This window comes from Triticum urartu, chromosome 2A (genome assembly GCF_056163025.1).
Source record: "Triticum urartu cultivar PI428250 chromosome 2A, HENAU_Tu73, whole genome shotgun sequence".
NCBI classification, from domain to species: domain Eukaryota; kingdom Viridiplantae; phylum Streptophyta; class Magnoliopsida; order Poales; family Poaceae; genus Triticum; species Triticum urartu.
In genome coordinates, this window is record NC_141874.1 from 216391495 (window position 1) to 216419397 (window position 27903).

Genomic DNA, 27903 nt, shown 5'->3' on the forward strand with positions numbered 1-27903 from the left:
GGAAGCGTTAAGCAACGCGGTTGATGTAGTCGAACGTCTTCGCGATTCAACCGACCAAGTACCGAATGTACAGCACCTCTGCGATCTGCACACGTTCAGCTCAGTGACGTCCCTCGAACTCTTGATCCAGCTGAGGTCGAGGGAGAGTTTCATCAGCACGACGGCGTGGTGACGGTGATGATGAAGTTACCGACGCAGGGCTTCGCCTAAGCACTGCAACGATATGACCGAGGTGTGTTTCTGTGGAGGGGGGCACCGCACACGGCTAAGATAAACTTTGGTGTGTCTTTGGGGTGCCCCCTCCCACGTATATAAAGGGGGGAGGGAGGAGGAGGCCGGTCAAGGGGAGGAGGCGCGCCATGGGGGGGAATCCTACTCCAAGTAGGATTCGCCCCCCCCCCTTTCCTATTCCAACAAGGAGAAGGAGGAAGGTGAGGGAGGAGAGAAGGAAAGGGGGGCCGGCCCCCTAGTCCAATTGGCGCGCCCTTGCCTTGGCCTACCTCCTCTCTTCCACCAATAGGCTCATGAGGCCCAATAACCCCTCGGGGGGTTCCGGTAACCCCCCAGTACTCCGAAAATTACCCGATACACCTCGGAACTATTCCGGTGTCCGAATATAGTCTTCCAATATATCAATCTTTATGTCTCGACCATTTCGAGACTCCTCGTCATGTCCGTGATCTCATCCGGGACTCCGAACTACCTTCGGTACATCAAAACACATAAACACATAATACCGATCGTCATCGAACGTTAAGCGTGCGGACCCTGCGGGTTCGAGAACTATGTAGACACGACCGGGACTCATCTCTGGTCAATAACCAATAGCGGAACCTGGATGCTCATATTGGCTCCCACATATTCTACGAAGATTTTTACCGGTCAAACCGCATAACAACATACGTTGTTCTCTTTGTCATCGGTATGTTACTTGCCTGAGATTCGATCGTCGGTATCATCATCCCTAGTTCAATCTTGTTACCGGCAAGTCTCTTTACTCGTTTCGTAATGTATCATCCCGCAACTAACTCATTAGTCACTTTGCTTGCAAGGCTTATAGTGATGAGCATTACCGAGAGGGCCCAGAGATACCTCTCCGAAACACGGAGTGACAAATCCTAATCTCAATCTATGCCAACTCAACAAACATCATCGAAGACACCTGTAGAGCATCTTTATAATCACCCAGTTACGTTGTGACGTTTGATAGCACACAAGGTGTTCCTCCGATATTTGGGAGTTGCATAATCTCATAGTCATAGGAACATGTATAAGTCATGAAGAAAGCTATAGCAATAAACTAAACGATCATAGTGCTAAGCTAGCGGATGGGTCTTGTCCATCACATCATTCTCTAATGATGTGATCTCGTTCATCAAATGACAACATATGTCCATGGCTAGGAAACTTAACCATCTTTGATTAACGAGCTAGTCAAGTAGAGGCAAACTAGGGACACTTTGTTTGTTTATGTATTCACACATGTACTAAATTTCCGGTTAATACAATTCTAGCATGAATAATAAATATTTATCATGATATAAGGAAATATAAATAACAACTTTATTATTGCCTCTAGGGCATATTTCCTTCTAATTCACGGGTACCAAAAAGTCGTTATTACTCAGAGGCATGGTGGTGAAACTCTCCTAAACTATGCAACCACTTGGTGTTCTTGGCCTAAAGTGTACATCCATTTTAATCAAATAAAAAAGTTATATCATTAGTGAATTGTTTCACTAGTCCATTAACTCAAAGTGGTTGCACTCTTTAGGCCAATGACTTGAGAACTGACCAAATTTAGTTCATAAACTCGTTTATTCGGTCAAATAAAGTGGGAACCGATTTGCAAGGAAAAAAACTGTCAACATGGCGACAATGTTATTGTTTCTTGAACCGCTCGTCAATGGATAATTCTTATATGCGTCTTTTTGCAAGAAAGACAACTGACCTAATCGCCTCGTGTCTACAATACAGACTCGAAAGCCATGCCCTGAGGTTGAGGGCCATGCACCTGCTAACCAACAGAATCATGAGATATTCATAGGGTGGTTACTATTGGAATCCATTATGCCACATGTACACTGAACATAAGCTTGAAGCCATGCCCTGAAGTTCAGGGCAACACATCCTAACCAAAAGACTCATGAGGTATTTGTGTAGGTGTTGATTACTCTTGTGGATTGATTTGGGTGGGATTTGAACACGTGCACTGAAGAGGCACCAAGCGGCTTGCTTGCCACTAGAATATTAAGGGGCTGTTCGGAATCCCCCCAGCTCCGTGAAATCCTAAGAGTTGTGGAGCTGCTAAACAGGCGCTCCGTGAATTTTAACTATTAACTCCACCTGCTCCCGGAGTGGAGCTGTGGAGTGGAGTACATCCGAACAGGGCCTAAGTAACCTGTGTCAATTGAGTTACAAACTACATTAGTAATATATATTGTGTGCTCGAGAGCTTACATGCGCCCAAATATTAAAACCTAAAAATATAGTAAATACAATATAAAAATCTGATTTTTTGTGTGAATAAACATCAATAAATGTTCTAACAACATGTAAACTTTCACCTAGAGAGGACATGTGTGGTGGTCTTTACAAAAAAAATCTTAATGTTCATCCATTAAACAAAATCTGGCACAGTGCACCACGGATGTCTTCTCTAGATGAATCTGTACATGATGTTAGATATTTATTGATGTTCATCGACAAAAAATGGACTTTTTAAAATTCTATTTACTACTCTACCTTTGTTTCTAAATATAAAACGTTTTGGTAGTTTAAACTCCCTTCGGTCCTTTTTACTCCGCGTATTAGATTTGTGACCAAATTTATATTAAAAATATCAGCATCTACAAAACCAAATATATATATATACATTATGAAACTACATTTCATAATGGATCTAAAAATATTGATTTGGCATTGTGAATGCTGATACTTTTTTTCCATAAGTTTGATCAAACTAGAGATACTTTGACTCTAGACAAAACTTATATGTAGGCTAAAAAGGACCAGAAAGAGTATTTTCTAAATTTACTACTATTCATGCACATGTATTTAAGCTTGAGAGCAGAAAGTATAGGATGTTGTAACACAATAGTGGTCAGCTAGCCACTTGTCCCTTTTTTTAGCATCAGTACAGACACAAGCGCTCATATTAAGATTTACGAAGTCACCGTAGGCGCTTCATCGTCGACGGGAACGTCTCTTCCCACTGAAAGCGCATCGCCGGAAATCCTGAAATAAATTTAGGAATAATGCGAGCACCAGGATTTGAACCCTGGTGGGTTGGGAATACCACTATCCACCTAACCAACTCAACCACAGGTTGATTCGCGTCACTTGTCCCTTCTTAGGGCGTGATTTTGAATCCCACCCACCCACCCAATGCAACGTGCCAACGTGTGGCATTGCGCAACCCTTATTTTTGTATACATGGCAACCGCGATGTTTATGTTCAGTTTAGAATAATATGGCAAAAAAGCCCATGCAAAAATTACTTACTTTGATCAGTTTTGTGTCTTATATGATCAAATAAACGAGTTTATGAACTAAATTTAATCAGTTTTCGAGTTCTTGGCCTAAAGTGTGCAACCACTTTGAGATAATGGCAACCGCGATGTTTATGTTCAGTTTAGAATAATATGGCAAAAAAGCCCATGCAAAAATTACTTAGTTTGATCAGTTTTGTGTCTTATATGATCAAATAAACGAGTTTATGAACTAAATTTAATCAGTTTTCGAGTTCTTGGCCTAAAGTGTGCAACCACTTTGAGATAATGGAGTAATAACGCATTTCATTCCGAAATAATCCACCACTGAAGTCCAAATCAGTTCCCAAACATTTGGAGACAAACAACTGCTACTGGGTAAAGAACGACATAGCAGCGGTTAACACAGCAGGTACCGATGCTTGCCAACAGGATAAAGATCGCTAGGACTAACAATTAAACATAGAAATTAGAAGGACAAGATTCGTCCACACTGCAAATTACTCGCAAAACAGAAAGCATTGATCCTTTTCCTTTCACTGGCTGGTGAATGCACTGCTCCCCTTCATGCCTTGACTGAATCTTTTCCTCCCTGCTTCTTGGCTGTGAGAAACTCAACCAGCCCGAGGAGCGCAATGTCGGCGTCCTCGTTCCGCAGCAGCATCTCGGACACCTCGGCTGGCGTCACCTCCACCTCGGCAAGCAGCTCCTGTATCTCCGGGAACAGAGGGTGGTCGTCGACGAGGAAGTAGTTCCGGGCTAGCGTCCTGAACGCCTCCCAGCCACAGTAGCCCATGTAGACGTGCATGTCCATGCGCCCAGGACGCAGCAGCGCCGGGTCGAGGCGATCCTTGTAGTTGGTGGTGAAGATGATGACGCGCTCCTTGCCGCTCGTCGACCACAGCCCGTCGATGAAGTTGAGCAGCCCCGACAGTGTGATACTCTGCCATTCCATGTTGGCATTCAGAGGCAGAATGTTCAGACACTCGTCAGAAGAAGATACTACTAATGTGTGTGTGTGTGTGTGTGTGTGTGTGTTCACCAATCAAAGATCGATGCTTGTTTTGTTCCTATGCAACGTACCTTGTTCGAGCAGTCGTCAGAGTCATCGTCGCCATGGCCATAGTCGGCCCGCGCCAGCGTCTTGCGCTCCTTGCCACCTTCCCTGGACGTGGCGCTGAAGCAGCAGTCGATGTCCTCGATGACAAGGATGGACCTGTTGGGCATGCCGATGAGCAGCTTCTGCAGCTCGGCGTTGTAGCGCACCTCGGAGAGGTCGAGGTCGTAGAGGTTGAAGCGGAGGTAGTTAGCCACGGCGGCCACCAGGCTGGACTTGCCGGTGCCGGGCGGGCCGTAGAGAAGGTAGCCGCGCTTCCATGCCTTGCCGATCCGCCGGTAGTACTCCTTGCGCTTCAAGAACCTGTCGAGGTCGGCGATGAGGGCCTGCTTGGTGGGCGGGTCCATGGCGAGCGTGTCGAACGTGGCCGGGTGGTTGTGGCTGATCCCGCGTAACGACGAGCCCTCGTTCATGAAGATCTTGAGCTTGCAGTCCCGACGCCGCGCCTGCTCCACCGCGGCCGTGATGGAGGGCACGTACGTGCCCAGCGCCATGTCCGTGTGCTCCGCGTCGAAGGTGAGCTCCAGCGAGTCCGGGCCTTTGCGGCCTTCCCCCGAGACGGACGTCCACGTGAACCGGACGCCCTCGAAGACGTCGGTCATGGAGTCGCCGGTGTCCATGGACATGACCTTCCTGGCCCCGGCGCCGCTGAGGCAGAGCCGGCGCATGGACTGCGGGTCGATCCTGGTGGCGAGGTAGTCGTTGACGTCGTCGTAGAAGGAGTTCAAGTTGGCGCAGCTGATGGCGCAGCCGTCCAGGCGCTTGACGACGACGGTGCGGCGCTGGGCGGGCGGGGGCTGGAGGTGGCCGCGCACGAGCGAGGCGGCCCAGCTGACGACGGCGCAGAGGTCGGGCGGCAGGAGCTCCCGCGCCATGCCGCGCGCCAGCACGGCGTAGGCGGTCACGGACGCCGCCGTGGCCGCCGCCTTCTTGCACGTGTCCACCAGCTTGTAGGCGGAGGGCGAGGAAGCCGCGGACGGGAGCTCCATTGGCGACGAGCAGCCAAGAGAAGAGGAGGCAGTGTAGGAAGTGTGCGCGTGTAGCTTCCTCTGCTCTGCCGAGAGGTCTCTAATTTTATCCCCACAGCGCGCTCACTGCGGTGTCGTTGTTCCATTGACCGTTGAATTTACGGCGCGCGGCAGTAAAAACAAGAGGGGGCGGACGGACAGGTGGCTAAAAATGGGAAGCGATTCGATTCAGATGATAGTTTGCAGGCCTTCCAGGGTTCCGGTTTGGTGATTGGCCTCGTCGGCGAGCGCGAGGAAAGCAGGAGGAACTCTGGAAAGCATGCATGGGGTTCATGTCATCTTCTATCAGCTCCCCTCTGGAGGCCTGCAGCAGCAGCAGCGGCAGCAGGCTGAAACTGTGAAAATAAAAAAGCAAGGGCAGGCTTTTCTTGGTGCCATATTGTCGCGTTCTGGAGGCATTGGTGAGCGGTGCACGCTACCCACATCTCTCTCTTTTCTCGCAGTCTCCTTGCCAATGAATTTTAATTAATTACAAAAAGTCAGGAAACCAAAAAAACACGAAGCAATTCTCAGAAATCCCACTAGGTACTGACCTACGAAATGTAAAAAAACCTTTGGATACAGTTTTGCCTTCTCACCACTAGTTTTTTTTAGGGGATTCTCATCACTAGTAAAGTAAGTAGTATATGTTGAAACCGTTGGGCCAGATTTTCATTTTGCACTTTAGTCCTTGTTTCCGATTCTTACGTGACTTTAGTTATCTCCGGCCCCACATGCCAAACTTCACCGCGGTAGATTTTTTTTTTGAGACAATCTCGCATGCTTTATTCATCGTCCATAATGTTTACAAAAAGAAAATCAAGATTTCCTAGTTGTCCTAGCCATACATGACGACCAAAATCTAAGGATATCTAGCAAGATTGTGAGCCTCGAAATTCAAGCTTCTAAACTCATGAACTACTTTACATGAAAGGAAAGAGTTTGCACGAAGTATTATTTCATGCACTATAGCTCCATAGCCAGCCGCCGAGTTCTTCTGCACATCTTCAACCACCTTCTTGCAATCTGTAGCAATTGAATAGAGTTCTCATATAAATCCTCAGCCAGAGATTGGCCTTCCCTTACTGCTATTGCCTCTAGTGTGCTCACATCCGTGATAAACTCGAGTTTTAAGATCGAAGCACCCAAGAAAACTTCCCTGTGGTCTCGGCACACTGCTCCCACGGCACCAAACTCCCCTTGCTGGGATACAGCCGCATCTACATTCATCTTTGCATGACCCTCTTGCGGAGGCATCCATGTATGCTGTCCCAAGCTAGCACGCTTCATAACACTGCCCGCTCCTCTATCGATCATCTCCAAATCCCTCAAAAGGAGAGTATAAAAGAGTTAGTAGTAAAAGGACTATCAAATATCTCTTCATGTATAGCTCTCCTTCTTGCTCGCCAGATTGCCCAAAGTGTCACCACCATTCTTATGAATTCCCCCTGCGGCAACGATTCATGCAATGTGAAGATCCAGTTTTTTGCATCCATAGAAAGATTGCCCAGCATAGTCTCCACCATATCCTCCGAGCACAGTGACCATATACTCCTGGCCATCACGCAATCTACTAGTGCGTGCTTCCAGTCATCTTGAGCAGAACAGAAAGCGCACACACTCGTAGCAGACATATTCCGGTGGTGTAGCACCCCGGCTGTTGGAATTGTTTCATGGCATAGTCTTCATAAGAATACCTTGATTTTTGATGGGACTTTAATGTGCCACAGGGACGTCCAGGCTACTTCTTCATCTGCCTCATTTGAGTGTCCTCCAACCGGTTGCAGTAATGCTTCGCCTTGCAGTTTCATTTTCAACAAAAATTTGTAGACTGACCTTACTGAGAAAACGCCTCGTTCGTCCTCCCCCAAGCCCAAAAATCATCAACTCTTCTAGTACACAGCGGGATTTTAAGTATCACATTTGCATCAACTGGCAGAAAAGTCGCACGAACCTTGTCCTCCTTCCACTTTGCCGAGGTTGGGTCAATAAGTTCAGCGACACGTGCTGGTCTATCCGCCGCCAGACACGCAATTGGTCTCATTAGGCCCGATCGGGGTAGCCAGTTTTGGTCCCATATTCGTGTCTCCTCTCCTGTTCCGATCCTCTGGATCAAACCTTGCACTAAAGCTCCTCTCCCGTCCAAGATAGATCTCCATATTTGTGAGGGCCTGCTGCCTAGCTCGGCCTCAAGAAAGGACGAGTCAGGGTAGTACTTGGCTTTCAAAATCCTGGCACTTAATGTAGAGGGGGTGTGTATGATCCGCCAAGCCTGTCTAGCCAGTAAAGAGAGGTTAAAAAGATCAATGTATCGAAAGCCTAGTCCTCCCAAATACTTCGGTTTAGTGCATACATCCCAAGATATCCAGCATGGTTTCCTCTTCCCTCTTTTACTTCCCCACCAGAATTGCCTGATCAGCGATGTGATACTTTCACAAATACCCCTAGGGAGCCTGAAACATGACATAAAATATACGGGTATAGCCTGAGCCACTGCCTTGATTAACACCTCTTTACCCGCATATGACAAAAGTTTCTCCATCCATCCTTTGATTTTCTCCCACACCCTGTCCTTTAGATACTTGAAAGTACCATTCTTAGCCTGCCCAACATCCGTTGGCATCCCTAGATACCGATCAGTGAGTTGCTCATCAAAAACCTGCAAAGTGTTTTTGATCCCGTCCCTTGTAGCCTGTGGGCAACCTTTGCTAAAGAAAATTGACGACTTTTCATTATTCACTCGTTGCCCCGATGCATTGCAGTATGTATCCAACAGGTTTGACACCACTTCTGCCCCTTCTGTTCTCGCCTTGAACAGCAAGAGGCTATCATCAGCAAAAAGCAAGTGGTTAACAACCGGAGCTGTCGGTGCCACTTGGACTCCTGTGAAAGCTGACGACTGAGGAACTGATTTCAGTAGGCACGAAAGGCCCTCCGCTGCTATCAAAAAGAGATAAGGGGAAATAGGATCTCCTGCCGAATACCTCTGCTCGGTGTGAACTCCTCCAACTTTTCTCCATTAAATAGAACCGAGAAAGAGACTGACTTGATCATATTCATTACCACATTAATCCACTGTTGAGCAAAACCAAATCTCTCCATCATTGCTTGTAGATAGTCCCATTCTAGCCTGTCATAGGCTTTCATCATATCTAATTTCAGAGCACAATGACTATTCTTCTTGGATTTACTCCCCTTCATAAAATGCAGACATTCATATGCCGTGATTATATTATCACTTATCAAATCTGCCCGGCACAAAAGCCGATTGCTCCTCTGAAATGATCTCCGGCAGTATTTGCTTCAGCCTGTTTGCAATCACTTTCGAAGTAATTTTATACAATACATTACACAAACTTATAGGCCTGAACTGAGTTAACAAGGTTGGGCTCATTACCTTTGGTATAAGAACCAAGAAAGTATCATTGATACACTCTGCATCCTCCTCCCCTCTGACTATCCGGAGAACAGCCATTGTAACTTCTGCTCCACACACATCCCAATGGCATTGATAAAAGTGAGCTGGAAAGCCATCCGAACCTGGGGATTTTGTGGGAAACATCTGGAAAAGAGCGGTTTTGACCTCTTCATCCGAATAATCTGCACAAAGTATACCATTCATCTCCGGGGTAACCTTTCTTGGAACATGGCAAAGAACAACCTCCATGTCCGTCACTCCCTCTGTTGTGTACAGATTCTTGTAAAAAAGCGTGACCATCTCCTTTAGTTCCTCCGGATCATCCACCTGTACCCCCAGTGAACTCATCAGGGCCTTTATCATGTTCTTTTTTCTCCTCATGCTCGCTCTCATATGAAAGAATTTCGTGTTCTTATCGCCCACCGAAAGCCACTCTATCCTTGATCGTTATCTCCATAGTAACTCTTCTCTGTGGTATAGTTCCACCAACCTTTCATTCACCTTCTTCTCCTCGTGACTTGGGCCCGAACGCCCCTGTTCATTGCGCATTTGCTCTAGCTTCTGTTTTAACTCCTTGATCTCCCTACGAACTGACCCAAAGGTCCTTCTGTCCCATCTCCTCAGATTATTTGACAGGTCCGCTAGCTTGATTTTTAGGTCCTCTACTCTCTCCCCGTCCAAAGAAGCCGCCCAGGAAGTAGCAATAGTGCTCCTCAGCTCCTCATGGGTCTCCCGGGCAATTTCATAGCGGAAATTTTGTCCCGTATTTGATCCCGTTGCGCGGCCGGGTTGAGCTCGAGCTGGATCAGGCCATGGTCCGATGTCGCGGTAGATAATCCTTGATCAAAGGGCACCCTAGTACTTGACCATGCAGCCCATGTAGGCTCTTAAGATGTTTGCTAGTCTGTGTTGCATCGGATTCTAAAACCGATCAAATCTTAAAGGCCAATTCTTCTTTGGTGTTTTAGGCACCGCTTATAGGCATTTTTGCAAACGACGCATATCCACCTAGCACACATAGTACGTAGGAACTCGCTGACTCCTTTAATTTTTTTGTTCTTCCCTTTGCACTGCGTGCGTATCCTGCATGCAGTCTTCTCGGAGAGCTCCTAGTTGCATCCGCATGCGGCAGATAGTGGCGACTACACACAGGTTGCAGCTGCAATGGGCTGGCCCAATAGCGTTCACTCGCACTGTAGCAGTCAGTTCACTGTAGTTAACCGTTTCACTATAGTGAACCCTTTTTTCGTTGTTTTCGTACCTTTTTTCCCTTCCTGTTTTCTTTTTTCACCTCTTTCAGTTTTGGGTACTATAATTGTTTTTTAAATGTACAGTGAACATTTTCCAAAATACAGAATGAATATGTTTTCATATACTGTGAACATTTTTCATACAGTGAAGTTTTTTTAGTATATGCTGAATTTTTTTGTAAAACACACAGAACAATTTCTTAGTTCTAGTAAGCGTGCACGTGCAAATGCACGTCTCAACTAATATATATGTAAGAATTAACATACCAAGAAAGATATTTTGATTGCACTAAAAAGTACTATTATAAATCAAGAAGACACTTCAATGTATCATCGACTCATCATATTCATAGAGCCAAAAAATTATAGCAGTATTTCCTGATGAAGCTGATCAATTCTCTTAAACATCCGAAATGTTGTGTGTAGCTTCACTGTTGATGTAGTTGAGTAGGTGCACCAAAAATTGCTTCCTTATCTGGTCACCATCCTGAATGAAAATAGCAAGTCAATCTAAGTTTTTGCATAGTAGAACATAAAATCATGAAATAATGAATATTGACCCTGCAAATTGGTTGATTTAGTTCCTTCGCATTCCATGAGTGCAATAAACTAAAAGCAAAATAATCAGACCAGTTCTTGTAGATATATGCATTATCATTATCTTGAGCGTTAGAAAAACTAAATAATATGCTTTAGTGGTTTGAAAGGTAGTCAGTTGTCTTTGTTTTTTGGAACACGAGCTGGTAATCGACGACGGCAGAAGAAAAAAAGACATCATCCCATTCAGGATTTGCTACTTGGGGTGTGCTTTAGGTATAATGAGATGCACATCTTTCAGAGTTGGAACTCGGTGGGCATCAACTCTCTTGCGCATCATACTAAACACGAGCAAGAAACTTAAGCATGCGATAAGAGAGGAAAGAATTCATACAAGTTGATTTAATTTGGAAAGGCTTATGCATCACATTGATACTATAGACTCCATATACCAAGCATCATGTCGAAACCACAGTGAGTACTTACAACATCTTAACATTAGAACATTGTACGCAATATCCCATTGATGTCACAATCAGTATAATAAAACAGAAAATCACATCTAATCCCATAAAAGATTACATTTGCTAAGTGCAATGTCTGAACGGATAGCAGCATATGATTATTCAAGAGGGACATCACTTTGCTAAACAAAAAATGTAAGTGATACAGAAAAATAAGTATATCAAAAATATGAATGGAACTATGCTCCAACAAAAGTATAAAATGAATGAATCAAAAGCAAAGCCTGCTTATGAGCTTGTTCATTTAGATTGATACCGGTAGCTAGTTCCTTACGTGCAGATGTATTCTCTTGAGAAACATGACACCTTAAAAACTATACACGGGACACTGTATATTGAACTCAACAACAAAAGTTTGGGTTCTATTAAGTTGAATATCATCAACCTAACTTGGAAACATAAAATTGTTACTGCCAGAGTTCGTACTTCCATATATGTTGTGCCTCCTTTCGTCTTCTCTACAATTGGGTACTCGATATTGAAGCTGATTCTACCTCCAACCTTTACTGGGACAAAAAAAGACCATTTCACTGTCGAGAATTACAACAGTGCTCAGTTTCATCAACTATTCATTTCTCATATTCATTACTCTAGTAATGGTTACTTTGCTCCTAAACTGGCAGTACTCCCACTGTACATGTTTTGGATGTTTTTTGGCTTTCAAAATCGATTGCTGCTTGTGGTGTTATCAAATTTCCAAAAAAAGCACCAGCTGCAATCAAGAATAGTACATCATCTATCCACTTTTTTAAAAGGATATTACATATCCACTTAATCCACAAGACAGTCCTACAGAAATCAAGTCATTTTTTCCTCTACTAATGTATACAGGAAGCAGCATTTTTTCAGGTTCAATCATGACTACCTCTTTGTGAGGCAGGTAAGCCAGGAACCCGTCGGCTGCTCCGCTCCCACTGCTGGGGAGTGGTGAGGTGGAACACCGAATGAGGAGGGTAGCTGTAACGCCCGGGTAATCTTACTACAGTAATCCCACGCTAATCATGCCTTGTCATCCCAATTACTGTTGCTAGACGTCCGTTAGTTCAAACCGCGTCAAATTCAAATTTAAAATTAATGTCGGAAATAAAAGTTTTCAAAAATTGAAACAAAAATGTTCGGTGGTTGCCAAATATTACAAAGGTAATTATGGTGCAGCAAACACATTTTTATAAAATGTCTAAATAATTTAAAATGTTTAAAAACAGAAATGCAAATAGATGAAAACAAAACAGAAAAAAAAAAGAGAAACCCCCCCCCCCCCCGGGCCGTGGCCCAACTGGGCCAACCCAACCGGCCCAGCCGGCCAACCAACTGACCAGGCCGGCCCATGCCTCTAGCCTACATAGGCCTCTCCCACTCCCACTCCCTCCAAACCCTAACCCACGTCGCCCGTAACCCCCCACTCCTCCCTCGATCCACCTCGTCTCCCCACCCCGCCCCGAGTGGATCTGGATCGGGCCGTTCCCCCCTTCCCCCGCCGCGTCCCCGACGGCACCGTCGCTCAGGCCCCCCCTCGCCGGAGCCTCCCGACGCCGCCACACGCCGTTGCCTCGCCCCTCTTCCCTCGAAGCCCTCCCTCGCGGCGACACCCCAAAACCGCTGCCCCCTGGCGCCGCCCCAGCTTCGCCGCTCGCCGTTGCCGGACCGCGACGCCTTCGCCACCCGTCACGTCGTCGCCACTCGTCACCACCTCGTCGGCGTCGCCTCCCCACCTCTCCCTCGACGGCTCCATCGAGCCTCGCCGACCCTGATCCCCTGCAAACGGGGGTGAGAACCCCTCCTATCTCCCCCTTGTTCCTGTCATCGCCGTGCACGCCCCGCGGTCCCGGTTGTCGCTGCTCACCGCAGTCACCCCGCGCCCTATCCCTCGAGCGCTCGCGCTCACCGTCGTACTGCCGTGCCCGCGGCGCGCGTTAGGCGTCCTGCCACGCGCCCGTGGTCGTCCCACGCACGCTCTACCCGCTGCCGCCTAGCGCTGGTGCGGCTCGCGCTCCGCCCACCCGTGCCTCTACGGCAGTCGCCGCGCCGCCCTACTCCGGCCAGCTGCCGTGGCCGGCACCCCTCTGGTGGCCTCGGGCGCACACGGGCGCCCACGCCCGCACCCGTTCCGCCCGTCCCGCTAAGGCCCCCTGGGCGACTGACATTAGGGGCCCATGCCCCTGTTAAAATAAATATAGATATATATAACATTAATAATAATAATAATGTTAATTAATTAACTAGTTTAATTAATAACTTAACTTAATTACTTCTGTTTAATTTACCTAATTAACTGGTTTAGTTAATTAATACATGTTAATTAAACTATGACTATGACAGTGGGACCCACACATCAGTTTGACCAGTCAATGCTCTGTTGACTGCTGACATCATGATGACCTCAGGCTGACGTCATAATTCCAAAATTTTGAATTAATAATAATTTCAGAAAATGTTTAACACTTTGAAAGATAATATAAAATAATCCGTAGCCCGGATGAAAATACTTTGTACATGAAAGTTGCTCAGAACGACGAGACGAATCCGGATACGCAGCCCGTTCGTCCACCACACATCCCTAGCATAGCAAACACGCAACTTTCCCCCTCCGACTAATCTGTCCGAAAACGTGAAACACCGGGAATACTTTCCCGGATGTTTCCCCCCTTCGCCGGTACCACCTATCCCTACGTTAGGTCACCTCTAGCACAACGTATTGCCGCTTCTTGCTTTTTGTTACATTTGGTTGCTCTGTTATTTATTGTGTTCCCCCTCCATTACTTCTTTCCGGTAGACCCTGAGACCGATGCCGGTACCCCTGTGATCGACTACATCGACGACCCCTCCTTGTCTGAGCAACCAGGCAAGCCCCCCCTTTTGATCACCAGATATCGCCTACTCTTCTCTATACTGCTTGCATTAGATTAGTGTAGCATGTTACTGCTTTCCGTTATTCCTATCCTGATGCATAGCCTGTCCTTGCTACTACTGTTGTTACCATTACCTGCTATCCTAATGCTTAGTATAGGATGCTAGTGTTCCATCAGTGGCCCTACACTCTTGTCCGTCTGCCATGCTATACTACTGGGCCGTGATCACTTCGGGAGGTGATCACGGGCATATACTATATACTTTACATAGTTACATTACCTGTGGTACTGTTCGGAGATGGGGGCTAAAGGGGCAGGTGGCTCCATCCCGGTAGAGGTGGGCCTGGGTTCCCGACGGCCCCCGACTGTTACTTTGAGGTGGAGCGACAAGGCAGGTTGAGACCACCTAGGAGAGAGGTGGGCCTGGCCCTGGTCGGCGTTCGCAAATACTTAACACGTTTAACGAGATCTTGGTATTTGATCTGAGTCTGGCTACTGGCCTATACGCACTAACCATCTACGCGGGGACAGTTATGGGCACCCGACGTCGTGGTATCAGCTGAAGCCTTCGTGACGTCAGCAACGGAGCGGCGCGCGCTGGATTGGACTGGAACGCCTACTAGGCTAGGTCTGCTTCCGGCCGCCCACGCAACGTGCAGGTGTGCTAAGGGCGATGGGCCCAGACCCCTGGGCGCTTAGGTTTAGACCGGCGTGCTGACCTCTCTGTTGGTCTAGGTGGGGCTGCGACGTGTTGATCTTTCGAGGCCGGGCATGACCCAGAAAAGTGTGTCCGGCCAAATGGGATCGAGCGTGTTGGGTTATGTGGTGCACCCCTGCAGGGAAGTTAATCTATTCGAATAGCCGTGATCTTCGGTAACAGGACGACTTGGAGTTGTACCTTGACCTTATGACAACTAGAACCAGATACTTAATAAAACACACCCTTCCAAGTGCCAGATACAACCGGTGATCGCTCTCTCACAGGGCGACGAGGGGAGGATCATCAGTTAGGGTTATGCTATGCGATGCTACTTGGAGGACTCCAGTCTACTCTCTTCTACATGCTGCAAGACGGAGGCTGCCAGAAGCGTAGTCTTCGAAAGGATTAGTTATCCCCCTCTTATTCTGGCATTCTGCAGTTCAGTCCACATATGATACCCTTATTCCATTTGATACCCATGCATATGTAGTGTAGTTCCTTGCTTGCGAGTACTTTGGATGAGTACTCACGGTTGCTTTCTCCCTCTTTTTCCCCCTTTCCTTTCTTTCTGGTTGTCGCAACCAGATGTTGGAGTTCAGGAGCCAGACGCCACCGTCGACGACGACTCCTACTACACCGGAGGTGCCTACTACTACGTGCTGCCCGCTGACGACGACCAGGAGTAGTTTAGGAGGATCCCAGGCAGGAGGCATGCGCCTCTTTCGATCTGTATACCAGTTTGTGCTAGCCTTCTTAAGGCAAACTTGTTTAACTTATGTCTGTACTCAGATATTGTAGCTTCCGCTGACTCGTCTATGATCGAGCTCTTGTATTCGAGCCCTCGAGGCCCCTGGCTTGTAATATGATGCTTGTATGACTTATTTTATTTGTAGAGTTGTGTTGTGATATCTTCCCGTGAGTCCCTGATCTTGATCGTACACGTTTGCATGTATGATTAGTGTACGATCGAATCAGGGGCGTCACAAGTTGGTATCAGAGCCGACTGCCTGTAGGAATCCCCCTTCCACACTCCTTGGCCGAAGTTGAGTCTAGACATTACAAATTTTTTTACTAACATGGCTGTGTGCCTTACGGGCCCACATCGCCATCTGGGTGGTATTAGGCTCTTTTACTCCTCGATCCTTACTCTGGGACACTGAACTCTCTCCTACTCGGGTTAAACGATTTTACTAACTCTAACACTAGGATCCCGTGACCACGTTCACCCCAAAGTTGGATAAGCCCTAGTTATTCTTTGGAGTAGTATTTGAACATTATCCACATTGTCATTTAACTCCTGTGAAAACATCTTTGTTTTCAGATGGAACCCATGAGGCAGGTCGTGCGCCACACAACGGCCATTGGTGCCTTAGGATCACCTGCTGTGTTGGTTGAGATGATGACCTATCTGGGTTATCGCTGGCACCCTGAGTACACCGTCTATGAGGAGTATCAAGACTTCAACCAGGAGCAGTACCGTGCCATCGTCCACCTCTACTCTCGGGAGTATGACTCCACTACTGTGTTGCACACTGCTCATGGTGTTGGAGTGACTATCGATATGGCGGTCCACAATGCTGCTTATGCTGCTCTAACACGTCTTCGTGGAGAGTATCAGGAGTTGGACACCTCCCCCTTCAGGCACATTGCTATCGCATCCGATGTTGGTGCGGAGGGATACTACATTGCTGCCTACTCCACTGTCACCCGAGAGCCCTTCTACCATCAGAACCTGGTTCTGCATGCTGATGGGCTGGATAGAGCTAACCGAGCTCTTCGCCACGAGTTGTACACCACCTGTCAGCACCTGTATCGTGCTCTGACGCTGTTGCACCTCTCTGTCCGCTCTAGGGATCTGTCGCGTTCTGCGATCTACCCTGCCCGGACCGTGATGCCCCAGGGCGTCGGCTGGCCAGATGTGAGAGGCTACTCTCCTGCATTGGGTCCTCTCCTGCCACCTACGCATCGAGTTCCGCACCGGAGTATCCGCGGACCCCAGGCTACTCGCGTGGAGGTCTTCCCTTCGCGTCACTACCAGCTGTCGGGCTACACCTACCTCCGCAGTACCGCATGGGACTGACGTAGACTTGCTTATTAGTGTTAGATGCATTCGCCGTGAGCCTGCGTGCCGCCTATGATGTATTAGTCTATGTACTGAACTCTGTGTACCGAACTCTATGCATGATCTCTTTTATAAGATATGCCGTCTACTATGTAGTATCTATCGTGCTGCTTTCATTGTGCATGTTTCATCACGAATGATTCTTGTCCTTGCAAAATTTCTCGATGCTGAACTACCCCTGTTATATATTAGCAGGATGGTTAGACCAGGTGGTCGTGGACGTGGTGGCAACCGCCCACCGCCGCCTGAGTACATGGCTGGTATGATCCAACAGCTTGAGATGAATCGCCAGTTCATGGAGAATATGATGGCTCAGTTTCCTCGCCCCAATATGAACCAGCAGCCAACCCTAGTAACTCTGCAGGATTTCATGCGCCTGAACCCAACTGTGTATCGCAGCTCAACTCAGCCTCTGGATGCTGATGACTGGCTCCGTGACATCACCTATGAGATGGAGTCTGCTGATGTAGCCCCTGCCAGCTATGTCACCTTTGCTTCCTTCTTCCTGAAGGGACCCGTGGCTCAATGGTGGGATAGCCACAGGCGTACTCTGCCAGCTGGAACAATCATCACCTGGCCAGACTTCCAAGCTGCCTTCCGTGCTCGCTTCATTCCTCAGGGAGTCATGGACCGGAAGAAGCGTGAGTTCCGCAACCTCACCCAAGGCAACAAAACTGTGGAAGCTTACCAGCGGGAGTTTCTTGACTTGTCCCGCTATGCTGAAGAAGACATTGCAACTGATGCACGCAGACAGGAGAAGTTTCGTGATGGCCTTCAAGCTGACATCAAGCTCGCAGTTCTAGTGCATGACTTTGCTGATTTCGCCACTCTGGTAAACAAGGCCATCAATGTCGAAACTGGTCTGCAGGAATACCAGAGTTCTCACAGGCGCAACCGTGACACGGGCTCATCTTCGGGCCCGTCCTCGCAGAAGCGCAAGATATGGATTCCCAATAGCTTGTACCAGCCAGATGCACCTACCCCAAGGCAGACCTATGCTGCACCTCGTCTGCCTGCTCCTCCGACTAGGCAGCCAAGACTCCCAGCTCCACCACCACAAGCTCCTGTTCCCATTCCCAATAATGGGTTGTGCTTCAGGTGTGGACAACCAGGGCACCGTGCTAGGGAATGCAACCAGAACCAGAATCGACTGGCCCTTCCAACAACCGGCCGTGGAAGCAACCAGCCCCGCAGCAACAATGCCAAGTCTTATGGTCGTGTTCATGCCAACCACGTTGATCTGAGCGAAGCTCAAGACCAGCCTGCTACTGTGATGGGTACCCTCCTCGTAAATTCAGTACCAGCATCCGTTTTATTTGATACAGGTGCGTCGCATTCATTCATGTCAGAAGGTTTTGCATGCTTGCATGACATTAAATGTGAGGACATGAATGCTTCACTATTAGTACACACCCCTGCGGGCCAATGTCGAACCTCCATGATTTGCAATGACGTCCCTGTAGAAATCGAAGGACTGGAATTCCTTGTCTCTCCCATCGTACTGAAGTCATGTAGCATTGATCTTATTCTGGGAATGAATTGGTTAAAAGCGCATACTGCTTCTATAGTTTGCGCCACTAAGACCGTCCATCTGCTACACCCTTCAGACGAAATAGTTACTTACCAAGCTCATCTGGTGCAAAATGCCGAGGCACGGCTTTATGCCTTGAATGCGTTGAACGCTGCACCACTTGAGGGCATTGAAAACATTCCCGTCGTTCGTGAATTCCAAGATGTCTTCCTAGAAGAACTTTCAGGGATTCCCCCTGCTAGAGCTGTCGAATTCATCATCGACTTGAAACCCGGCACCACCCCTATAGCTAAACGACCCTATAAGATGCCGCCGCATGAGCTCATTGAGCTTAAGGAGGAAATCGACAAGTCTCTTGTCAAAGGTTTCATTCGCCCAAGTTGCTCTCCTTGGGGAGCACCTTCTCTCTTTGTTAAGAAGAAGGATGGGACAAACCGATTAGTCCAAGACTACTGTCCTATAAACCAAGCTACCATTCAGAATAAATATCCTCTTCCCCGGATCAATGATCTTTATGATCAACTGGCTAGCTCATCGGTGTTCTCCAAACTCGACTTGAGGTTGGGTTACCACCAGATCCGTGTTCGTGAGGAGGACATCCCAAAAACCGCCTTCGTGACTCGGTATGGATCATACGAGTACACCGTCATGTCATTCGGCTTAACGAATGCTCCCGCCACCTTCTCTCGTCTGATGAACTATATATTCATGGATTACCTCGACAAGTTTGTCGTGGTTTATCTAGACGATATCCTTGTATTTTCCAAGAACGAAGAAGAACATGCTGCACATCTTCGTCTTGTGCTGGAAAAACTTCGAGAGCATCAACTGTATGCTAAGTATTCCAAGTATGAATTCTGGCTCCCCGAAGTAACCTATCTTGGGCATGTCATCTCCAAGAATGGTATTGCCGTCAACCCTGAACGAGTTCAGGCTATTCTCGATTGGACTCCTCCGAAGAATGTGAAGCAAGCCCAAAGTTTTCTCGGCCTCGCCAGCTATTGCCGTCGATTCGTCGAGAACTTCTCCAAGATTGCCAGGCCTCTGACTAATCTGTTGCATAAGGGTGTCAAGTTCGAATGGACAGACAAGTGTCAGGAAAGTTTCCAGGCGCTCAAAGACAAGTTGACTTCTGCCCCCGTGCTTGCACCACCTGATACTAAGAAGGACTTCATCATTTACTGCGACGCTTCCCGTCAAGGATTAGGCTGTGTCCTAATGCAGGAGCGCAGAGTGATTGCTTATGCCTCTCGTCAACTGCACCCTCATGAAGAAAACTACCCAGTTCATGACCTCGAGCTTGCTGCTGTCATTCATGCACTAAAGCAGTGGCGACACTACCTTCTCGGTAATCGTTGCGAGATCTTCACCGATCACCAAAGTCTGAAGTATCTGTTTACTCAGCCAGATCTGAACCTCCGTCAGCAAAGATGGATGGAGACTGTTGCAGACTTTGACGTGGGTATATCCTATACCCCCGGCAAGGCTAATGTAATGGCTGATGCCTTGAGCTGCAAGTCTTACTACAACCACCTCCAGGTTCACAAAGTTCAGCCCTCGCTTGTCGAAGAATTTAGAAAGCTGAACCTCCATATTGTTCCTCCTGGAGCACTCGCTCCCCCTCCCCCGGAGTTCCGCAAGATGAATCTTCTTGTTGTTACTAAGGGTTCTCTAAATACCCTGGCTGTCGTACCAGATCTCGTAGCTGGTATAAAGACTATTCAAGGTTATGACTCTGAAGTCCATAAGATTAAACGCCATCTAGCAGAAGGAAAGCCCTCATTCTTCACTATCGCCGACGATGGCGCCTTGTATTTCAAAGGCCTCCTAGTGGTACCATGTTCGAAGAAAAACCTGGATAAGACTAAAAGGGTTATGCAAGAAGCCCATGATACGCCTCTGTCCATCCATCTTGGTAGTACAAAGATGTACCAGGATATTCGTCAAAGATTCTGGTGGTCTAATATGAATCAGGAGATTGCTCGTTATGTTGCTGAGTGTGACGTTTGTCGCCGAATCAAAGCAGAGCATCAAAGGCCTGCTGGAACTCTGCAACCTATCTCTATTCCTGAATGGAAATGGGACCATGTTGAGATGGACTTCGTCACTGGATTTCCCAAGTCGCAGAAAGGTAATGATGCTATTCTTGTCGTCATTGACCGGCTTTCTAAAGTTGCACATTTTCTGGCGGTCAAAGAGACAATCACTGCTAGTCAGCTTGCTACTCTCTACATGGGCAGAATTGTTTCACTTCACGGTATTCCACTGGTTATCAGTTCAGACCGTGGCAGCTTATTCACTTCAAGATTCTGGGCAAGTTTCCAAGAATCTATGGGGACTCATCTGTCGTTCAGTACTACGTTTCATCCTCAGTTGCAGGGACAGGTTGAGCGTGTCAACCAAGTTCTCGAAGACATGCTTCAAGCTTGTGTAATATCATTCGGCAAGAAATGGGAGGAATCTCTTCCATATGCCGAGTTCTCTTATAATAATAGCTATCAAGCTAGTCTGAAGATGTCCCCCTTTGAAGTGCTATATGGACGAAAGTGTCGAACCCCTCTGAACTGGTCAGAAACGGGGGAACGTCCACTCTTTGGTCCGGATATTATCCAACAGGCCGAAGAACAAGTTCGCATTATTCGCGAGAATCTCAAGACTGCTCAGTCACGTCAGAAAAGTCAGTATGACCGTCATCACCAAGACATGGTCTATCAACCTGGCGAAAAGGCTTATCTTCGAGTTACACCAATGAAGGGTGCACACCGCTTCGGGATCAAAGGAAATCTAACTCCCCGCTATATTGGTCCTTTCACTATTCTCGAAAGGCGTGGAAAGGTGGCATATCAACTGGAGCTTCCGCCGAACCTTTCTCAGGTTCACGATGTGTTCCACGTGTCACAACTCCGACGCTGCTTCAAGGACCCAATCCGAGCAGTGGATCATGAAGTGCTTGAATTGCAACAAGACCTCTCCTATAAAGAGCATCCGGTCCGCATTCTCGACCAAGCTGAACGCCGCACATGTCAGAAGGCGATCAAGTTCCTCAAGGTCCAGTGGTCGAATCACTCTGAAGACGAAGCCACCTGGGAACACGAGGATCGTCTTCGTGATGAATACCCCGCACTGTTTCCTTCTACCTCCTAAATCTCGGGACGAGATTTCTTGTAGTGGAGGAGATTTGTAACGCCCGGGTAATCTTGCTACAGTAATCCCACGCTAATCATGCGTTGTCATCCCGATTACTGTTGCTAGACGTCCGTTAGTTCAAACCGCGTCAAATTCAAATTTAAAATTAATGTCGGCAATAAAAGTTTTCAAAAATTGAAACAAAAATGTTCGGTGGTTGCCAAATATTACAAAGGTAATTGTGGTGCACCAAACACATTTTTATAAAATGTCTAAATAATTTAAAATGTTTAAAAACAGAAATGCAAATAGATAAAAACAAAACAGAAAAAAAGAGAAACCCCCCCTGGGCCATGGCCCAACTGGGCCAACCCAACCGGCCCAGCCGGCCAACCAACTGACCAGGCCGGCCCATGCCTCTGGCCTACATAGGCCTCTCCCACTCCAACTCCCTCCAAACCCTAACCCACGTCGCCTGTAACCCCCCACTCCTCCCTTGATCTACCTCGTCTCCCCACCCCGCCCCGAGTGGATCTGGATCGGGCCGTTCCCCCCTTCCCCCGCCGCGTCCCCGACGGCACCGTCGCTCAGGCCTCCCCTCGCCGGAGCCTCCCGACGCCGCCGCACGCCGTCGCCTCGCCCCTCTTCCCTCGAAGCCCTCCCTCGCGGCGACACCCCAAAGCCGCTGCCCCCTGGCGCCGCCCCAGCTTCGCCACTCGCCGTTGCCGGACCGCGACGCCTTCACCACCCGTCACGTCGTCGCCACTCGTCACCACCTCGTCAGTGTCGCCTCCCCACCTCTCCCTCGACGGCTCCATCGAGCCTCGCCGACCCTGATCCCCTGCAAACGGGGGTGAGAACCCCTCCTATCTCCCCCTTGTTCCTGTCATCGCCGTGCACGCCCCGCGGTCCCGTTTGTCGCTGCTCACCGCAGTCACCCCGCGCCCTATCCCTCGAGTGCTCGCGCTCACTGTCGTACTGCCGTGCCCGCGGCGCGCGTTAGGCGCCCAGCCACGCGCCCGTGGTCGTCCCGCGCACGCTCTACCCGCTGCCGCCTAGCGCTGGTGCGGCTCGCGCTCCGCTCACCCGTGCCTCTACGGCAGTCGCCGCGCCGCCCTACTCCGGCCAGCTGCCGTGGCCGGCGCCCCTCTGGTGGCCTCGGGCGCACACGGGCGCCCACGCCCGCACCCGTTCCGCCCGTCCCGCTAAGGCCCCCTGGGCGACTGACATTAGGGGCCCATGCCCCTGTTTAATTAATAACTTAACTTAATTACCTCTGTTTAATTTACCTAATTAACTGGTTTAGTTAATTAATACCTGTTAATTAAACTATGACTATGACAGCGGGACCCACACATCAGTTTGACCAGTCAATGCTCTGTTGACTGCTGACATCATGATGACCTCAGGCTGACGTCATAATTCCAAAATTTTGAATTAATAATAATTTTAGAAAATGTTTAACACTTTGAAAGATAATATAAAATAATCCGTAGCCCGGATGAAAATACTTTGTACATGAAAGTTGCTCAGAACGATGAGACGAATCCGGATACGCAGCCCGTTCGTCCACCACACATCCCTAGCATAGCAAACACGCAACTTTCCCCCTCCGGTTAATCTGTCCGAAAACGCGAAACACCGGGAATACTTTCCCGGATGTTTCCCCCCTTCGCCGGTACCACCTATCCCTACGTTAGGTCACCTCTAGCACAACGTATTGTTGCTTCTTGCTTTTTGTTACATTTGGTTGCTCTGTTATTTATTGTGTTCCCCCTTCGTTACTTCTTTCCAGTAGACCCTGAGACCGATGCCGGTACCCATGTGATCGACTACATCGACGACCCCTCCTTGTCTGAGCAACCCGGCAAGCCCCCCCTTTGATCACCAGATATCGCCTACTCTTCTCTATACTGCTTGCATTAGAGTAGTGTAGCATGTTACTGCTTTCCGTTATTCCTATCCTGATGCATAGCCTGTCCTTGCTACTACTGTTGTTACCATTACCTGCTATCCTAATGCTTAGTATAGGATGCTAGTGTTCCATCAGTGGCCCTACACTCTTGTCCGTCTGCCATGCTATACTACTGGGCCGTGATCACTTCGGGAGGTGATCACGGGCATATACTATATACTTTACACAGTTACATTACCTGTGGTACTGTTCGGAGATGGGGGCTGAAGGGGCAGGTGGCTCCATGCCGGTAGAGGTGGGCCTGGGTTCCCGACGGCCCCCGACTGTTACTTTGAGGCGAAGCGACAGGGCAGGTTGAGACCACCTAGGAGAGAGGTGGGCCTGGCCCTGGTCGGCGTTTGCAAATACTTAACACGTTTAACGAGATCTTGGTATTTGATGTGAGTCTGGCTACTGGCCTATATGCACTAACCATCTACGCGGGGACAGTTATGGGCACTCGACGTCGTGGTATCAGCCGAAGCCTTCGTGACGTCAGCAACGGAGCGGCGCACGCTGGATTGGACTGGAACGCCTACTAGGCTAGGTCTGCTTCCGGCCGCCCACGCAACGTGCAGGTGTGCTAAGGGCGATGGGCCCAGACCCCTGGGCGCTTAGGTTTAGACCGGCGTGCTGACCTCTCTGTTGGTCTAGGTGGGGCTGCGACGTGTTGATCTTTCGAGGCCGGGCATGACCCAGAAAAGTGTGTCCGACCAAATGGGATCGAGCGTTTTGGGTTATGTGATGCACCCCTGCAGGGAAGTTAATCTATTCGAATAGCCGTGATCTTCGGTAGCAGGACGACTTGGAGTTGTACCTTGACCTTATGACAACTAGAACCAGATACTTAATAAAACACACCCTTCCAAGTGCCAGATATAACCGGTGATCGCTCTCTCACAGGGCGACGAGGGGAGGATCATCGGTTAGGGTTATGCTATGCGATGCTACTTGGAGGACTTCAGTCTACTCTCTTCTACATGCTGCAAGACGGAGGCTGCCAGAAGGGTAGTCTTCGAAAGGATTAGTTATCCCCCTCTTATTCTGGCATTCTACAGTTCAGTCCACATATGATACCTTATTCCATTTGATACCCATGCATATGTAGTGTAGTTCCTTGCTTGCGAGTACTTTGGATGAGTACTCACGGTTGCTTTCTCCCCCTTTTTTCCCCCTTTCCTTTCTTTCTTGTTGTCGCAACCAGATGCTGGAGTCCAGGAGCCAGACGCCACCGTCGACGACGACTCCTACTACACCGGAGGTGCCTACTACTACGTGCTGCCCGCTGACGACGACCAGGAGTAGTTTAGGAGGATCTCAGGCAGGAGGCCTGCGCCTCTTTCAATCTGTATCCCAGTTTGTGCTAGCCTTCTTAAGGCAAACTTGTTTAACTTATGTCTGTACTCAGATATTGTAGCTTCCGCTGACTCGTCTATGATCGAGCTCTTGTATTCGAGCCCTCGAGGCCCCTGGCTTGTAATATGATGCTTGTATGACTTATTTTATTTGTAGAGTTGTGTTGTGATATCTTCCCGTGAGTCCCTGATCTTGATCATACACGTTTGCGTGTATGATTAGTGTACGATCGAATCAGGGGCGTCACAGTAGCGAATGAACCACCGTGAATTTTTAACATCATAAGATATTTATGTACTGCAAATATTCTGAAATTTGTACACCGGCCAGTATGCACTCTCTAGCAAGCAACCAAATATTCTGAAATATGTACAACAGCCAGTATGTACAACAACCAGTCTTCAGGGATAGCTAGCACCCAATGAACTATTTTATGAAAAAACAATCAGTGAATATGATACCCAATTGTAGCCTCAAACAAAATCACTAAGTTGTAGTTTACAAATTATGATGCTATACATGTCACCAATTATCTAGCTTCCTACGGCACTAACTTCTTACCAATTGACACCGAAGCGCCTAGTTGAGTTTTGACACACCCTCGTCGGAGGACCTCTTTGAACTCTAACTGTACCAACAACTGCCTTTTCAGTTAAAACATGGTGCGCTCAAACTGCAGTGCAAAGGAAAAAATCAATCACTTTGCCAAAAGGTCGGAATAACTCTGGCAAAAATGATTCCAGTTGTAAAACGTGAATGTTGCTGAACTAACTTGTTTATTTGTAATCAATCTCACTTGTTTTAATACCAGAAAAGTTTATGCATTTAATATAAAAAATACACAATATATGCACAGCCATACATTATCCACCCTAAATGAAGCTTAATTCCACAAAAGGATTATCTTCATCATTAGCATTAGAAAGGGGATAAAAATCTTACATGTAAAGCAACATCCTATGACAGAGTACACGCCAATGAATTATGTATTATTTAAACTTCCTGACAGGACACAAAATAACTTGGTATGAATGTTCATGATATTCATTATGTGATCGAGTGGCGGAAAAAATGGTGTACTAAATGTTAATGGAATACCTTATGTGGACTTTGGAACTGCAATATGATGCAGGCAACGAACAAGTATAGTAGATAAAAATTCTCCAGCTTCCATGGCACCGATATGGTCAAAATAATAACCATGTATTCCCTCATGTGCAGTAACAATAGCATCAATCTGGAAACCTACTGCATCGCTATGGTGATTCGCAACAGAACCACATGTTTCTTCTTGCGTCATGCAACATCAGTCTCTGCAAATCTAACATATTGAATTTGAGAGTACGCCCATGGAGCGGAGGTTGATGATAGCAGCCGCATCCTCCCATGGGAGGAGTGGGGTGGCGACGACGGATCACGCCTTGCCGGCGAAGTCCAAGGAAGGCGGCAGATCCCGTTGTTCAAGGGCGTCCTGCGGCTTCAGTACATGTTGCATCTGACACAACGCAGGAGACAAACCTCCTAGCAAAATGAGTAAATGGTCATTCAATAATTATGATATGCAGAGTATGAACATACCATTTGTGTGTGTGTTGGTTATGCTTCTCAAAGATGTACATTCCTTGGATCCTAACGGAGCATGTGCCTCAACTGTTAGTTGACCATTAACAATATTCAGAGCCTGAGACTTCTTTTCTTGTCGGGACATACGACGTTTTTCAAGGAATGCTGCTCTCTTCTCATCAGACATTCGGGCATACAATGTATTCTTTTTTGCTTCTTGACTATTAGTAGTGACATTTGCATTCTCAATCATAGACGAGTTCGTTATGTCTTTAAATGGGGAGCGATGCATAGTCGTTCATGAAACTTTATCTGGATTACTCTTGCTCATCCTTTAGGAAAAACACAAATGTTAAAGAAAAATCAACAAAGTACAGAAAGAGGTGAAAAAGCATATGTAATAATCAGACATTGGAACAGTATGTACAATGTGCGACTACAGAGTTCAGAGTAAGCAACCTTGATAAAGTGCAGGAGCCTCAACATAGATAGACGGATCGGAATCATCTTCTCATTATGTACAACTATCCCATTATGCAGTCCACTACCGCAATACATATGTTTGCATCTGTTTTAACTATGGCACTCTATGAAGCAAGCCTAGAACTGACAGCAAGCCTAGAACTCACAGCAGCAGAAATTAGAAGGCAGTAGTATTGAACATGCGTACAATTAAACCAAAAATTGTCACTGCAACCAGGAAGAATGTGAGGGGAAAGCACCTGCAGTGTGGAGGACCGGCGGTGCGCCGGTGCCTGTGTCCGGGCGGTGCGTGGACGCGGCGGCCCGAGCGGCTGGAGCGTGAGCGTGGCGGTCCGGGCGCCTGGAGCTATGGCGTCGTGGTCCGCCTGGAGCATGGACGGGGCGGCCCGGGAGCCTCGAGCGTGGGCGCCGCGGTCCGCCTGGAGTGTGGACGGGGCGGCCCGGGCGCCTCAAGCGTGGGCGTGGCGGACCGGGCGCCTGGAGTGTGGGCGGCAGTCCGGGCTACGCGTGAACGCGGCGGTCCAGCGGCGCATGCAGATGGAGGCAGGCGGTGGCTGGCGGGGAGGGAAGAGGTGGGGTGAGGTGTGGGGCGCTGGGCAATGGAAAACTGCCCTGGGGGCGTGGTCGCGAGAGAGCAGAGGGTAGCGACGTGTTGGTGAGGATGTTAACCCAATGCTATGGTGGGTAATTAATTATGATGGGTAATTAATTAACATAATGGCATGATGGGTAATTAAAATATAAAACGCGTTTAGTATGCTGGAGGATGTAGACCATCAGATTGCAGGTTTCGATAGATAGAATGATTTGGTTCTCCGTCCTCTCGTGCTTTTATAGTGGTAGTAGATAGGTAGTAGATACGATGAACATTTTAT

At 48.0% G+C, this 27903-nt stretch overlaps 2 protein-coding genes across 2 annotated transcripts; one reads left to right on the plus strand and one right to left on the minus strand.

The window, feature by feature from the left end:
• Positions 1 to 3787: 3787 nt before the first annotated feature.
• LOC125532848 (AAA-ATPase At3g50940-like) lies at positions 3788 to 5639 on the minus strand. The gene is made up of 2 exons (XM_087539786.1): positions 4575 to 5639; positions 3788 to 4434 (listed from the first exon to the last, which is right to left on the minus strand). The coding sequence occupies exons 1-2, from the start codon at positions 5595 to 5597 to the stop codon at positions 4057 to 4059; spliced, it is 1401 nt and encodes a 466-aa protein (XP_087395912.1). The 5' UTR covers positions 5598 to 5639; the 3' UTR covers positions 3788 to 4056.
• Positions 5640 to 17640: 12001 nt separating this feature from the next.
• On the plus strand, positions 17641 to 27350 carry LOC147984625 (uncharacterized). Its single transcript, XM_087541182.1, has 2 exons — positions 17641 to 18732; positions 27246 to 27350. The coding sequence occupies exons 1-2, from the start codon at positions 17641 to 17643 to the stop codon at positions 27348 to 27350; spliced, it is 1197 nt and encodes a 398-aa protein (XP_087397308.1).
• The last annotated feature ends 553 nt before the right edge of the window (positions 27351 to 27903 follow it).